This window comes from Octopus bimaculoides, chromosome 3 (genome assembly GCF_001194135.2).
Source record: "Octopus bimaculoides isolate UCB-OBI-ISO-001 chromosome 3, ASM119413v2, whole genome shotgun sequence".
NCBI lineage: Eukaryota > Metazoa > Mollusca > Cephalopoda > Octopoda > Octopodidae > Octopus > Octopus bimaculoides.
The window spans coordinates 32,164,757-32,182,328 of NC_068983.1; the positions used below are offsets into that span (position 1 = coordinate 32,164,757).

Here is a 17,572-nt window from a genome sequence, read left to right on the forward strand (position 1 = left end):
GACATGAGTGTTTTTGTTTCACTTTTGACACGTAATACTTAAATAGTGGAGGAGATATTATGTTGCCGTGGGCTCGAACTCTGCAAGAAGTAAAAATTTTTTTTGACTAAAACACAACTGGAACCCTAAGTAAGGCATCTGTAAAATTTGAATGAAATTGGTTGCGTAGTTCTCGAGTTTTAGGGATTCACACAGACAGACAGACAGACACACATTCTCATTTTTATATATATAGATATATATATATATATATATATATATATATAGATTACAGTGCCACTCCTACTGTAACCTGCTTATATTACACATTACCTGACATTAAAATGTATTATGACAATTGTGAGTTAAGTGACCTCTGCAAACAATATAATACCATCAATGAAATATGAACCAAACTGACTTGGCAGTTTTTCTCAAACTACTCTATCAACAATTTACATTGGTTTATTTTCTATGCATTACTGGACAAGCACAAGTTGAAAATTCAACTGAAAAAAAAATATTATTCAAGTGTAGGTTTGGATAATCTAGTAACTTATGTAAGATTTAAGACTGACAACAAAGACTATAATTGTATTTGCTAATACAATCTCAGATATGTGAGCAATGCTCCCAATATGGGTTTTATTTGATAAGAACAAAATCAGTTACAGATAAATCATAGCCAGGTTAATATGTTTCAAGCATGTTTCCCACAGATATGAATTCTGATATACATGAGTCAACATGGTAGCCTTCTACTTGGTCACTCAATCTGCTAAAAGTAGCAGCCAAATCTCCCCCAAATCACACCCAACCACCTTCTGTAAGGACAGAACACATTAAGTAATTTAGTTCTACACACACTGTAAAAGATAGGATGGTCATGGCTACACAAACTTCAATTATAGTTTGACCTGAGGCTAAACAACAATATCTGATATGATTTTCATCTGACCAAATGGCAAATAGTTGAAAAAAGATAAAAGAAAGTGATGTAATAATATTAGGGAGATGAAAGACATGTCGTATCTGACAAGGATTCCTTGTGCTTCAATCCATTTGGAAACACTGTTTCATGAGGCTTATTATTTATGCTTGTATACCTACTAGGCATGAAAGCGCATGGCTTAGTGGTTAGAGTGTTGAGCTCATAATGATGAGGTAGCGAGTTCGATTCCCAGACTGGGCTGTGTTGTGTTCTTGAGCAAGACACTTTATTTCAGGTTGCTCCAGTTCACCCAGCTGTAGAAATGAGTTGTGATGTCACTGGTGCCAAGTTGTATTGGCCTTTGCCTTTCCCTTGGATATCATCAATGGCATGAAGAGGGGAGACTGGTATGCACGGGCGACTCTAGTTTTCCATAAACAGCCTTGCCTGGACTTGTGCTTTAGAAGGGAACTTTCTAGGGGCAATCCCATGGTCATTCATGACTGAAAGGGGTCTTTACTTTTTACTTTTATACCTACTGGGTAGTTCTTATGCTAGCTTCTCTTCCTCCCTACTTCTCAACAACATAACTGGAAGGTATTAAGAAATAATCTGTGCTCTGTACAGTGTGAAATGTAGTAAACCTGAATCGACAAAACAAAGACAGGTGCCACCTGAGCCTATTTAGGTAATGAGTCAACAAAATAATAACTTGACATAAACACTTACCATCTTTGCCTGCCATGTATTTAACATCAGAAATGAAAATGTTCGGGAAACCATCATCGAAGCTGCCCCAGTTAATGGTTTTGCGTAACTGAACTTGCCGTTTGATACGTCTAGGTCTTTTAGCTGCCTAAGAATAAATAGAATGCTTTAAGTCAATGAATATGCATGGGCTGTAAGGGAGAATGAAGAAGAGGGGAAAATATACTAAAACAGAGAGAGGAAGATGGCAAGAGCAGAAAAATTGTTTCCTTTTAATCAAGACAAAGTCATTCTTTGTGTGCAGCTACAGCAAAGTCAACTGGTTCTCCGAGACAGCCTCTTGAGCTAAAGAAGAAGACTCTAGGATGTATTTAAACCTTCAAGAAATAGCAACTAAATCTCCTTAAATCACTCCTGTGATCCTAGATGCACTATGCCTGAAAGAAAAATGAAATGGTCACAGCTGGGATGCCTTTAAATATGTCTACTTAAACAATGAAATACCAATTTGAATCTAGTGAGACTTCAACAAACTGAGAATCTACAGGAATAAAATGAAATACTATAGGGCATTTTGCAAATGTTAAAAAACAGACATGGCTTTACTATGTGTGTTTCTTAACTCTACTGGCCTAGAGCCTATAAGAGACAGAAATACTGAAGTGTGTGTGTGTGTGTGTGTGTGTGTGTGTGTGTGTGTGTGTGTGTGTGTGCTTGCGTGTGTTTGCATGCATTACCTGTATCACCTATACAGGCCAGACTGTTGGATATGAGCAATGGTCACAATTCACCTCCATCTTCGTCCAAATCAATTAACTAATCATCTTCCTATCATTGTGGAGTCCTTCTGAGTCGTCTTCTCTAAACTTTTGGATACTACTTGGCAACTGCATAGGTTCATCTGTTGTCTGCAAACCTTGCAATGTATCTGGCCCATGTCTAGAAATGGTCATCAGAGACACTGACAGGGCAGGTGATGTGAACATCAACTGCAAACTGCTAATACACTACCAATTCACAGATGACACTATCCTCAACACCTAAATCACAGATCAGCTACAGACAATGCTGACAGAACTGGACACTCATAGCTTGGCAGTGAGCCTTAAAACGAACCACATGAAAACAAAATATTTGCAGTCTGAAGACATAGTACAAGGTTGAATAGATATGGGTAGCAATAAAATCAGGATGGTAAAAGAGTACATCTAATTGGGGCACACAGTGAATATGCCCCGAGACATGGATGCTAAAATTTTTTACTGAATAAATTTTAGTGTATCCTTTTCCTGTAAAATTCTATGGTCAAACATACAATGAAATTTATTTTGTAAAACTACTGTTTTAGGTAAGCTTTTCAGTAAAATGTGATTCTCTTTTTTTCTGGAAGTGAAAAACTGAGTATTTTTACAGTAAAAGCCTTAAACTTCTCAAATCTTTGCCAACTGGGAAAATTTGCAAAATGAATTCAAATTATCAAATAAATTCTGAAAGTGACAAGCAGGTAGAATTATTAGCATTATGGACAAATTGCTTAATAACATTTCTTCTGGTTCGAGCTTATCAAAGGATGAAATTGCCTTTCATTTTTTCAGGGTTTATAAAATAAAGCATCAGTCACATACTGGGATCAATGTAATCAACTTAACCCTTCCCTCAAAATTGCTGGCTTTATACTAAAATTATAATTATTGAAAAATTCTGCAAGAATCTAGTTCTTTTCTGATGAAAGTTTTACTTTTTTATTTTTCTCATATCAACCAGTTATCTTGAAGTTCATCCATTGATAGCCATCACACTTCTTATGCAGTAAAAGTTTACTTAGTCAAGCGTGGATGTGTAAATAAACAGTTATTCAGTGCATGACTTTTAATGATGTTCATAATTTTAACTGTATCTTATATTACTGTACTTAGCTCAGAAGAATTTGTTTTACTCATCAATACATCTCAATGAATCTTGCAATGAATGAATATCATCAGTATATCACTTGTGGATTTAACCTTTGTAGGAAATCTTACATTTTAACCTTATCTGCTACTAAGTAATTGAAGCATATACCAACAGTTATCCCATTCCAGATTTACTTCCTTTAAAAGCTGGTCCAATTAGCAGACAACATTCTTCTGTTGTATGTCCATCTTATGATTAACAAAACTGAGATGTTGTGCACATTTTTCATCTAAATATCTAACAGACAACAATAGTTGAACCACAACTGTAATTCATTCAATTTGTCCAACAGAATGACAGTTTAATACTCCTTTTAATTATTGCAATAAGTTTAACAAACTGGTTATTGATAATTTCTGAAATTCTCTTACATATCGTAACATACAGTTATTAAGTACAAAACTTCTCTGATGACTTCAACCCAACAAGATGACTAGTTCTGACAGTGTTCCCTCATCATTCACTCAAACAGTGCACTCCCAAGGTACACTTGTTCTCTACAATGTCTTTAATCTTTTCTGTATGGAGATCTATTGCAACTAACAGAAACGCAGTATTTACTCCATTATATCAACCACAATACTTAGTCAAGTATAGATCTAATTGACCTATGAACTGAATAACCACGTTATTTTTGCAGTTACTTTAGAGTTACCTCCCCTTACACAGTATACCCAACGAATCTTTCATTGATGTATTATAGAAAGTTATAAAGAGATCGATTGCAAAACGCAATAAGCGCCAAAATAATGATTTTGTAGATGTTGTTATCAATCTATTGTCCGTGGAAGCGGGAACGTTACTGCATAATTAATTTTTTTGCACTACGAATCATATCTCCAGCTTTTTCGTGTTAAAAAGTAACTTTTATCGCAAAACACAATAAACACCACTACTCTTTCGCCGCAAAACGAAATATAATAAATATATCCACCTGGTCAATCAGGGTGCTCGATATGTCCAACATAGCAGGGCCCCTAATTAAGAAGCCGATTCTACGGTACGTATACGCGGTGCGACTAGCGCGCGCTTACTACAACAAGTCTGCTTAAACTATACAACGCGTACGTACGTACATACAAGGTATAATTTTAAGGTGCATGCCTCAGTCACAGTAACTAACGCGTCAGCACAGTCACGTTCGTGTTCGAAAGTTTTAATTTCTTTGGAATCGTGCATGAATTTCCAGGAAAATGAATAGTTTTGACGTTACTCAAGCGAATGCGACATTCGGGTTTAGGTACAGTGCCTCAATTGGGCTGCAGACATACCATACTACAAAATGAACATTTGTGTCATGCTGATCTTCTTTCTCCAGCTAATCTATCTTTTAATCATGCCAAATCTTACGAAAAACTAAACAAGGTGATTCGGGATGAGTTTATTTTGAACTTAGTGGAAACTGGCGGCCGAAAACGACATCGTGGTGAGCAATGGGGAAGACACAGAGGTGTGGATGTAAAGTATTTCATGTTAACAGTGGATCATCCAAGGAAGATAAAAGTCTGCACGGAGACATTTGTTAAAGTTCTCTGTAAGTTGACACAGAAATTTCATTATAAATCTCAATGAAGCCTTAATTTGAAAATAATTCATGGGCAAAACCTACATAATGTTAGTGGCCTTAGGCTTAGTTGTAATCTATTGTAGATCTGAAGTTAGAAATCTAAAATAGATAGATACGTCTAGGATGTTAGAAATACGATTGATCAACTTGAAACCAGCAGGAAATGACAATAAATTAGTCTATGCTATGATACACGGTATGTGTTGTTCATGTAAGGCAGTGAACGCACCCAGTCCTAAGCTTATGTATGCGTTTGACATTGTATGGTTGGGGGAGGGGGGTCGTATAGCCGGACACTTAACTTAAGCCTTACATTAATTAAATAATTAAACTAGTGTGTACAAACTTGTTGTAATGTACAAGTTTTACCTAAATTTGAACATTTTCTCAAATAATCTGATACTGATACTAGTGATGCAGTCAATATTTTCATTAGATTTTTTCTTCTTTTTTTTTTTGGTTTGAATGTGTCTAATTTCTGACAGTCTGACAATACAGCGTGTGATGAATGGCGATGATGATAATGCATAAGCAGAATATTATATACTCTTAAACTAGTCTAGTAATGATAAATTTTAATGTCAAAATTTCATGAGTATCACTGAAATACGACAACTTTAACACAAAATAACTTCGAAAATGAAGCATTTTCTTTAAAATGCCAAGAGTAAATGATGTTTTAAATGATACATTCTACCAATATACGAAATTTGAAAGTGTTTAGTTGCAAAAAATTATTTTTTCTATGTGCCGGCCAAAAGGAAAAGATCCTCTTGCAGACCTTCTTGTTTGACTACCTTGAGGATGTTCCCATAATTTGACATAAAGACTTTTTTCAGTAGGATGGAACTCCAGCACACTTTGCTAATTGCGTGCATAACTACTTAAACCAGACCTTTCCTAACAGATGGATTGGACGCACAGGTTCCATGGAGAGGCCACCCTGATCCCCAGAGCTTACTTCCCTTGACTATTTCCCCTGGGGACATCTCAAATTTGTTGTGTGCCAGAATTGTTCACGCACTCTTGATGATTTGAAGGATGCAATAACAATTGAGTGCCAAAAGATCATCCTTTCCACCCTCAGGAGTGTAAAAGACAGCTTCATAAAGAGAATTGATGCATATTTTATTGTAGAGGGTGCTCAATTTATGCATTTGTAATGAATAATTTCCATAAAGTGTTTTTGAAATCAATAAAGGTGTATTTTTTTTAAAAACCAGGATGGTGCATGACTTCTGGGACACCCTGTATATATATATAAAATTAAAAAAGACAGCAATTTGAAATGTTTTACCAAAAAGGAAAGCTATAATTGTCTCTAAATGCAACTAGGGTGTTATAAATACCTACATTGCTAGAAATCAGAGCTAAAATGCTTTAATACTGTAATCAAAGCACATAATTAAGTACATATATACAGGCGGCGGGACTGTAATCGTCCAAAAACACCATTTGAGAATTTCTTATACTGACTTCAGTTTTGGCAATTTCTGTTGCCTCATCAGTAAGAACTAGGTCTACTTCAGTGGATACTGGACTTGATTCTCTGTCTGTATATATGTTTTCATCATAGAAATCTATGGACGATTAAGCGATTCATGAAATCATCCAGAGATTTCTATGATGAAAACATTCCTAATGTGCTACATAGTAGGACTGAACCTAGAACTGTGGTTAAGAGAAATTTTCGATCACACAGCCATACTTGTATACCCATGTCCTTGTTTCCAAACTAATGTTCTAAAGCTGTGAACATGCTCAACAATTTCCATACATCAAGTTTAGCTTTCTGACAGTCTGTCTTCAATGGACGTTCACTCCATTACTATCCTTTTTATCATGATAAGAATATTTTCTTCAGACACAGACTGCAGTGCTTATAGTATGGATGGCATTAAACTGTTGTTGACCTTAATGTTTGTAGCAGACTCACATTGTAGTAGCACCACTGATACAATTATTATTTGAAATTTTGTTAGTTATTTCAATATACTTAGGATGATTATATTAAGTTAAACCATTAATGTTGAGCCTACATAGAAGCTTGTACGTGATTGCTCAGTCTGCTAGAAATAGCAACCAAATTGCCTTCAAACACCTTATCTTCCTTAAAAAAAAAGACACATCAGTCAAGTTTGGAACACTTTTAATCATAGATCTGCTATATCAGGGTTGACCTGAAAGTAAATAACTACAGCCACTGACCACATTACTGTCTAAAGCATTCCTTCTCAAGGGGATATCTAGTTAGGTTAAAGAGCCTTTATACACAGTATGCTTACTACATCATCTTGCATCTTATAGACCTCAGAGTTAGCAGAGTAGTGGATGGGACTGACTTATTTGACACTACTTGCTGTTGAGCTGTAAAGTTTTTTTAAATTTTTTTTTTCAAAAGATTAAGAAAACTCACATTTAAAAAAATTATTTCTTTTTCCCACTCAGAAAACAATAATTTTTGTAATGTCTTTGATGTTTTTATACTCACATTTGCATTTCTTTCCCATTATCATTAGCAGAGATTTGCATGAAATATGTAAATATAAATATTAAATACAGTTCTATATTTAAGAGGTGAGGAATTATGTACATTATTTACATTCAATGGATATTTGTCCTCATCTTGTTTGTTGTTAACACGTTTCGGCTGATATACCCTCCAGCCTTCTTCAGATGTCTTGGGAAAATTTTGAACCTGAGTTCTCATTCCTAAGGTATTTTTCAATGTTATTATTATTATCATTATTATTATTGTTATTGTTCGAGTCACTGCTTGGAATTGAGTAAAACCACCAATAGAAGAGAATATGACCAAAGACTGTGGGTACTCCATCCCATGCAGCTGTGGTAGGTTATACAAAGGCGAAACATGTTGCCCCCTCAAAATAAGGGTAGACAAACACCGCAAAGCTGTAACACGAGGAGATATTGATAAATCGGGTATAGCTGATCATGTATGGAAAAATGGAAACCACCTTCCCCTGTGGGATGAAGTTAAAATAATACAGAGAACACCACTGGAAAATATGAAAACTAAAAGAGGCAGCACATATGCTAGGACACAACAACCTCCTAAGCAGACCGAGTGCAGATGTGAACAGCATATGGGAATCGGTATTAAGGAAGGATAGGAAAATATTAGATTTATAAGCCCTAAAATTCACTCCATAATTGCCCATGGGCATATGGTGTAGTGGTTAAGAGTGCAGGCTACTAACCCCAAGATTCTGAGTTCAATTCCAATAATAATAATAATAATAATAACATCAAAAAATACCTGGAAGGTATATCAGCTGAAACGTGTTAACAACAAACAAGATGAGGACAAATAACCGTCGAATGTAAATAATCTCATCGTGCTGTTTAGAAAATGATAATGTAAATAATATAAATATTAAATGTTACTTACTAAAGATGATGTTATTCCACACAATGAGGTTCCTTGTGTATCATTTTGTGAAGTGTCATTCGTTATTTCATGGCCTCTGCATTCCTAATAACAATAATTGATTTTAGCAGCAGTAGAAGAATAGGCTCAAAGAATAAAAAAATGTTTGAAAAACAGGACTGTTCATTCAAATGTAGAATATGCAATGATATAGATAAGACTAAAACTCACATTATTTCAAAATGCTTACAGTTGACTTAAATACAAAAGTGTAGGCAATAATTAATTAGAGCTTTTGCAATAGGCCTGGCTTTACATGCACAGAAAAGAGCTATAATAATTTTGTGGGTACAGAAATTAAAGTCTTCAAAAACAATTAAGTGAGGCTGTCATGAGACTTTCCTATAAAAAATGAATGGAGAACAGACTACAAGCGAGATAATGTAGTTGCTGATAAGAAGCTGAAAGTGTTCTTGTTTCCTTTAGTCTCCTTGTTATGCAGGTTCCTTCTACTTAGATCACTTTGCATTTCTTTACCTAATGGTCATCTTCTACAAATGTTGGTTTCCAATATATCTGATATCGTTGTTGGTAATATCAATGTTATAGGTGTTGTAGAAGATTCTGCTTGAGTTGAGATATTACCAACAGGTTTCCACACAGTTTCTACCTAACCAGCTTTCCTTACAAAGCCGTGGTTGCTCCTAGACTATGGTAGCAGTCACTTACTCTAGGCATTGTGCAGTGACATCAACACCAAAACTGTGTAATAGCAAAGTTAACTTTTTACCTACACAACAATTCTTGCTATCATTTTTGACAAAGGAATGATTATCATACCTTCTACTCTATAGTTCTGACATCTATCTTACAGAATTTTAAAATATCTTACAATTCTTAGCTCAGGTTCTGCAGCAATATTTTTATTTTCATAAACTCTCAATCCAAACAATAGTAGTAAAGTATAGTTATATACTAAGGTTGATGCTCAACCTGGTGCCAAGTTAGAAGAAATTGATATCACAACTTCAAGTTCATGAACATGTGCATGCAAATACTTAAGTGCTTAGGTGTGTGTACATACATCTGCAGGCATATATCTGTTTATACTGAAGCTTTTCCATGATAATAATTTTTTAACTAGACCAGGAACACATAAATCCTAAAATAATTGAACCAGTGAATTACTATTTTTGTAAAATGTAGACGAGTCTATTCCCAATATCAATACAGTATATTTTATATAGTGTAGAAATTCATGATGAATTGAATGTATCTAAACTGATTTCTCTTTTTTTTTTTTACAGAATTTTAAATATCAGCATTATTCTTTGTGTAGCTCATACAAATGGTTCTATCTTTTTTTAGTGCAAAAATATCAGTAAACTTCATCTCCAAAGAATTAAGCAAATAAATTAAAAATACAAAACAAGAGATATATGCTGATACACAGTTACATGAAGCAAAAACTAATGTCTTGGGCTATGACCTTCATCAGAAGAAATTTTTTCTCTATTAGCACACCAAGAATACACTATCATTACCATACCAACTGTAAAGTGACTACCCTTCTAAACAAGTGGAGCTAAATGTCTAGCAGAGGGACAAGAGGTCTTGCCTACAGTAGGAAAATACAAGTGTACTGAGTCTGATAACTTAAACCACCTGAATATTTTGATGATTGATTCTTTGTCCCTATCAGAGATGCAGCAGTGATAAATGTAGTATAGTGGTTGTAGTGATATTGGAAGTAGAAATGGCAGAGATAGCTGTAGTAATGGTGAAATAGCAAGTGGCAATATGGTAATGGTAACTGCAGCAAGAATATTGAAGGTGAAGATGGAAATATTTAGTGATAGCAGCAGCAACAGCTACACCAATAATTACATATTCAAAGCTACAATTTCTTCAAGAAATATTTCTGAACCAATAACTTACCCACCACACACATACACAGAATACTTGACATTGCCCAAGATGAAAAGTAGCTATAAATGCCCCAGAATTGTTCTTAAGGAAGGTTTTTTTTTTACCCATGTAATAGAACACACTGTTAGGTATCTCTTAAAACAGTTACCAGCTATGTGAAAAATGAAATTGTTTTCCTCTCCATGTATTAGTCTGGTGTCTATTGCACTTTAACACAGATTCATATTCAATATGAATGGTACATTTCATACATGACCTTTAGGTAATTCAATCATATTAAATAAGAATACAGTTTTATCTGAAAGTAAAAACAGTTTTATTTCATTTGAAATCATTACTCAACACAATATTTTATCTTTTATTCTAGAAAATTTTTATCTTCTATTCTTAAAATAATTTGAAAAATGAATAGAAACAGGAGTGCTTGGAGAGGGAGATGAACCACCCACGAGAATAAAATCATTCTTAGAATATGTAGAAGCTGGAGAATCCAGAGGAAACCTACACAGTCAAATATTTGAACTGCAATATATGCAATGATAAATAATAATGTTAGGAATTGTGATGAGTCCCAGGTTATATTAGATCTACACCTATCAATTGTGAATATTTTTGTTTTAACCATCAGAGGCATAAATAACGGATTTTGGAGGTTTCCTAACTACTGAATATTCTATATATGACTGGCCATGAAAAATGCAGGATTTCTCAAGGTGCAGTCCAGCAACTGTTAATGTTGTGACCTTGAGATTTATTGATTGACATGGCAAAATTTAGATTTACTGGGAGCTGAAGCCTTCTAAATGAAAGGGACACATCTACTGGTATGAATGGAATACTAAATATAACTATATCTTCTGCTTTGGTGCACCTAGTGAGAACAATACTTTCAATGACGTGCAGTACAAAATTATTAACCATCAGTCATGTGCCATTGCATAATCACAACTTAAATAACTTTCACATTATTGGAGATCCTTTTTGGCTTTTTTTTTTTTTGCTGAAGTGTGTGTAGCAATAAACTTGAAGGTTCCAAGAAATTTCAAAATTCTATTGGAGAGTGAAATCTTCCTGATCCACATTATCCATTGATTTCCTGGAAGTGCCTACAACAGTTGCCAGTTAATGCTGTTAACTGGAATACTTTAGGTAAAAATATAAATCTTTCGCACAATCACACGTGTCAGATAATGATGTTGCAAGGTTAGAGAACACCTTCAATATTAATTCATTTGTGTATTAACCATTGTGTTCATAGGAGCAAAGTCAATTGTGTCAGCATTGTCAAAAGGAAACCTTCGTAATAAGCTTTGGGCAAACTGACTGGACAGCTTATCTCCAGAAAGATTGAACTTCATGTTTGCAGAAAGTTTGAAGACTTCAACTTTGGTCCTAAGTGATGGCAATTTAAGATAAACTTGAATTTTAATGGTATTTGTTCCTTTCAGAACCACTGGCAAAGTCTGGTGGAAGTCACTTAACAATACCACTGTTACTCACCCCCATTTAAGATCTACTGGCACACAAGTCGGCAAAGTCCTGTGCAGGGCCTCCAGTGCTATTTTGTGTTCTAATGTGCAGTCATCTTAGGCAATCATTTCTTAAGAACTTGCCCAGTTCACAAACTCTTTATTATGATCAAGGGCAAATTATAAGATCTATTAAAGGGATAAGAAGGTATAAAAGAGAAGATTTATTATTATTGCTAGATATTATTAATTTATTAATATTTATGTTAGCAAAGGAAATGCTTGAAAGCAGGACATACAGTCAAGTTTCTGGGAAGGAGTGGTGATGGCAATATCTGTAAAAGTAGCTGCTATGGCTACACCTTTACATTTATGGTAAACGTGTCGGAGGTGGTGGGGAGAGATTGGTTTTGATGCAGGTGGTTGAATGAACTATCTCAAATCATGATATGATAGAAGTTTCTGCAAGAGATAGATTTTGAAGAATTTCATTTAACCTGTGGTAATTGTAAATGATATCAGTCTTCACTATTGCCATAAAGAGTTATATCGCAGCATATCGTAGGAACTATATATTTCATTTATATTTGAAAGTGTTGTTTTTATACGTCAGAATGATGTTGCTTTTGTGATGTGATTCTCCACTCATGACGACAGCAACCTCCATTGCACTCTGGCGTATTGAAACGGTGTGCATATTTTCTAGAGAGTCTCTTGTTCTCATGAACAATTTGAAACTCCAGCATGAGCTCAGAGCATAAAACTTGTCAGAGCTGATCTTTGCTTGATACATCGATTTCTATCTATCCTACGCTTTCTATCTACTATTCTTTCAGTTTCTCTTTTATCTTGTTCTTTCTTTTTTGTTCACATATTCATAATTTCTTGCACTTGGATTAGATACTGTGCACTCACATTTGCAAAACCATTTGCATCTTTCTGTCATCTAGCAACTGCATTTATATTTAAAATAACGTCTTCCGTTCCTCTTAAACTTTTAATTGTATAGTGAATTGCTAATAAAATTATATTTCGTCATAACTAATTTCAAATGACAACCACAAAATTTGACTTTCCCCTTAACCCTTTAGTATTCAAATCGGCCATGCCAGGCCCAAATATTCTACCTGTTTTATGTTCCAACTGGCCAGGCCAAGCCTCCCACACCAATCCTACCAAGTCATTCTAAAAATAAACAATTACATCAGTGAAATCTCAAAGCTACAAGATAATGTATGATAAATTTTAAATAATTCAAGTATATAAGCATTACAATTGTGATGTAGTCTGAATGCTAAAGAGTTAAATTAATTTCACAAGGAGTAGTAAGCAGACGTCGGATTTAAGAAGCACCAACAAGTTGAATTTTCTTCGTTTTGAAGGGGATTTTTCAGATTTTTTTTCACAGTGCCCTTGGAAATGCTTTGGACTATCTTCTTCGCAAAAAAAAAAAAATTACGAAAAATGATGCCCCCCACCCCCCACTCCGACCGATTTTGTGGACCTACGTACGACGATTATTTTGGGCACTACGCACTTAAAAACTACAGAAGCATTTTCGGTTAAAAAAAAGCAAATATTTTCAGACGAAAAGGTGTGTCGTTATGTCTTATCTAATGTTGTCACATACAACTATCACGCACACAATCCCAGTTTTCAAATTCAATTTTCTGATTGGGTAAAAATAATCAATCTTTAAATCTCTGTAACATTTTTCTAGAATTTTTCTGGAACAAGTGAATAATAAAATCAGAGTGAGTGTAAAAAATTACATCAATATACAAGGTTTGACAAGTTTCACTTAATTTTAAAATTTCGAAACCTATGGGTGAAACAGAAAAGATCCATAGAAAGAGAGGTGGGGGGGGGGAGAAGGAAACAAAAAGGATTTGATAGTAGTGAAGTGGTGATTATATATCAAAGTGAAAGGAGTAATTATAGGGATAGTAAGAGAGTTGTTTGTGTGAGTTTCCTGTACAAGCGTACATTGTATAGGAACCAAGCATGTTCGAAGAATTACTTTATTTTCATTTTCACATTTGATTCTAGCTAGTTCAACACTAAAAAGAAAAAAAAATTTCACGAACAACGAAAGACAAATTTTAAAAAACATAATCTTAACAACTAATATTATAAATGTTGTGTCTGGGGAGTGCCATTCTCTTTCAGTGCCTTATAATTTAACACACTCACCGAAAAGGTTGCAAAACGCAACGAAAATTTTAGAAAAATAAAAAAGAAATAAGTGGAAATTTTATCGGTGAGTGTGTTAAATTATAAGGCACTAAAAGAGAATAACTGTCCTCGGACAACAGAATATACTTCAACACACGAACTCACATAAAGAAACTTGCAAACCAAATCCCAAAACGAAATAATATTATAAATATTACTGATGACCAATACAACAAATTTAAACTTTACATGCCTTTTGTCATTATACTGCTTGGCTATGTTTTGTTTTATGAGCTAGAAAGTGAAACTGATGAACTCAGCAGCGATCATAATTTGATGGAAACTCGTTCGTGAAACGCTTTCTGAAACACAAAACGAAGCAAAGCGGATAAACTGTAATGAACCAATGCATTTCATGAATTGCAGCACGTTTCGATGGAAAACTTGCATAAGATTCTTCCTTATTTTAGTTTCACATCCCATTGCCTCGCCTTATATTGGTGGGCAGCAGTTGACTGCAAACAATACGTTGTTATAGAATAGGTCATTGTCGCTAGCAGGGTTTGTAAAAAATTAATTGAAATACATTGGTCCAATTAATTGATTGGAGTCGTACTGCCAGTTAAATAATTGATTGCTATCATATCAATTAATTGCAGTTAATTGCAACATTGTCAGTGAAAGTTTTTCAAATGGCTCACTTCATTCAGCGTTCAATTGGCAAATACAACGTTCTATTATTATTTGAGGTATTGTGTTGACGCTTTGTTCTGACTGCTGAGAATGATTGATATATTCTGTCGTGTTTGAGAATTGGCTATTGTGTATGTGGTCAAATAATCACTGTCGAGTGATTCTTGGTTCTGACTGCTGAAAATGATTCACACATTCTGTCTTCAAGTTATTATATCGTAACTTCGCCTGCTCCAATATATTAACTGTATAAGACTTTCATCAGTGGAGTGGCGAAATATCTTCTATTTTAAACTAACCCATGCCATGTGGAGACTAGCAAATCATCAGAAGATATTTTAACCAAACAGACAGTGAACATGTATGGAAATGGAAGTGTGGGAAAAGGTTGATCCAAAAAAAAAGGAACTGGACAGATAAATCTTATGAATCATATAAGAAACCAGCATCCAGAGTATTCTACTACTCACCAAGAAGTAGTTTGCTCAGTCGTTCGGCCTTAAATGTTTATGGTTGGATTGAGTAGGTATGTATTGGATCAAAACCTTTTTTTTTTTTTTTTACTGAAGACCCTCTGACTCGCAAGTACACAAGCTTGAGAGGTATGACAAATGTGACTTTAAAGAAATACTCAAGAAGTGGAAAAGAACTGATGAACTTCCAAGTAAATTTTCATTGGTAATTGACTGCTGGACTAAGGATTCGACGCATTTCAATGAACTTTTTGCATCTTATTCGTGCAATTATTAAAATGACTATTGAACTGTTTTGCTGGCATTTTCGCCAATGGTAAGTGAAATATCATTCATTGCTTCTAATTATGTCGAATTTATAGAGTATGTGTTAAGTGTCTATAACAAAAATTTAGAAAATGTAGCTATTACCGGAGATAATACTGGAGTGAACAAATCTATAGCGAATTTCTGTAGAATAACGTTGATTGTTATTCATTCTAGCTGTTTCTGCTTATCTCGACAAACAGGAAGTTCTGCTTGATAAAATTAATATGTTGATGGGCAAGCTAAAATCATTAAAACTTGCGGGTAAACCAGGAAAAAACGCCTTTGCAACCTCTACAAATAAATAAAAACCCGTTGGTCCAGTACTTATGACATGATTGAGAGGTACATCCAACTCAAGCCGTTTTTCTACTTTTTTCAAGACGATCCAAAGCTGGTTGATTATCTGTTGCCTCCATGCAATCATAAATGATCTGCAGACTCAAAAAGACAATTTAGGAATGTTACGCTCAGTAACAGTCGCCTTGCAAAGAACAGAAATAAATTTGGGAGATGTTCGAATTCTTTTTGACGAAATTCTCACATTGTATGGTTATGAGGAATTTTAAAAATATTTGGCTCGATCGGCAGTCATTGTGCACAGCCCAAATTTGGAAAGTGGAGTTGTGAAAATTTTACAACATGCAGAAGCAGAGCTAACTGCGGATGAAGTAGCTGCTCTACATCAGCAGAAAGTGGTGACAGACACGTCACAACAGTCTAATTTATCTGTAGTTGATGATTTTGCTTCAATTTGTTTGAAAAAACACGAAAAAGATAAAATTTCACCTCAGCAATATCTGAACTGTAGATACGTTTTGGGTAAATTTGGGTGTACTTCCCAAAATTTACCAATTGTTGTTACCAACGCCCAACATCTTGGAACATTTCTTCAGCTCAGCAGGTTACATTTTTAATGGTTTACGGCAATACTCAACACCAATGAATTTAGAAATGCAATTATTTCTAAAAGTCAATCGCGCTTTCTTGGATGAAGAACTAGTTTCAGAAGTCTGCAATCGTTCATGACCTTTTGCTATATTAGAACATTTTAATTGTACTCCTCCTTTGAGAAACTCTTTCAAGTAAAGACTTCCAATTTATTTGTTTCTCAACTTATGTACAATCTAGAGTATACACGTTGTTTGTTCCCTATTCTAAATCAATAAAATTGAACTTTGAACGTTTTCTGATAATAAAGTTTTTTGAAACTATAAGACGTGCCTTTTATTTTCCTATCATTTTGGCTCTTATCTAAATCGAAGCTAACACTCCAAAACAAATGATGTTTTTACAGTTGGTAAAGTAATTGACAATTAATTGGCCTGTATCCCTATTAAAATTTATTGATTGCTAGAAAAATAATTGATTGGAAAAGTTCCAATCAGTTATTTACAACCCTTGATCGCTAGAACAGCAATAGTTAAATAGTATTTCAGCGATGTATGTATTTTGTGAAATATCGACTACTCTGTACAGATTGACGAAAACAGCTTAGACAATTTGTAAAATATCTTCGGCAGTAATAAGTTGTCTAATTCTTACACTTTATTAAGCAAATCAAAATGAAATACATCTAAAGCATTTCACAATATAAAGACAAACAAAAAACTAAACTAATTTTACAATAACTATCATATTATATCAGGTTCGTATCATTTTCTTTTCAAATTTTTTCACTTTCCCTCCATCTGCGAATTCAGGAGTTTTGCTTTCCGAATCATGAAACAAAATACCGCTAAACTCAATATTAAAAGTTCCTGAGGAAAAGCTTAATTTGTGATTTCAAAAGGATTATATTTTCCTCCAAAGTTACGAGGGAAAAACTCGGATCCTGTGAATCTTGTGAATTTTCCGAAGTCCCCCACCTTTTTTTTATTGCTTTCAGATTCGTTTCCTACGTGGGTGTAAAGTAGAAAGATATCCATTTTGGCAAGACTTCCTTTTGTACCCACCAAAAAACACCCCTTTTTTATTTTTGATTTTTTTTCTACACAA

At 34.5% G+C, this 17,572-nt stretch overlaps 1 protein-coding gene across 1 annotated transcript in view; it reads right to left on the reverse strand.

Moving 5' to 3' along the window:
- LOC106877469 (uncharacterized) overlaps nt 1-17,572 on the reverse strand; it is a 54,513-nt gene that overhangs the window by 28,274 nt on the left and 8,667 nt on the right. Inside the window, exons 2-3 of the mRNA XM_014926375.2 lie at nt 8,551-8,634; nt 1,640-1,766 (exon numbers count right to left, since the gene is read on the reverse strand). Of these exons, the coding sequence (XP_014781861.1) occupies nt 1,640-1,766; nt 8,551-8,634 (211 nt within the window). The remainder of the gene's footprint in view (nt 1-1,639; nt 1,767-8,550; nt 8,635-17,572) is intronic.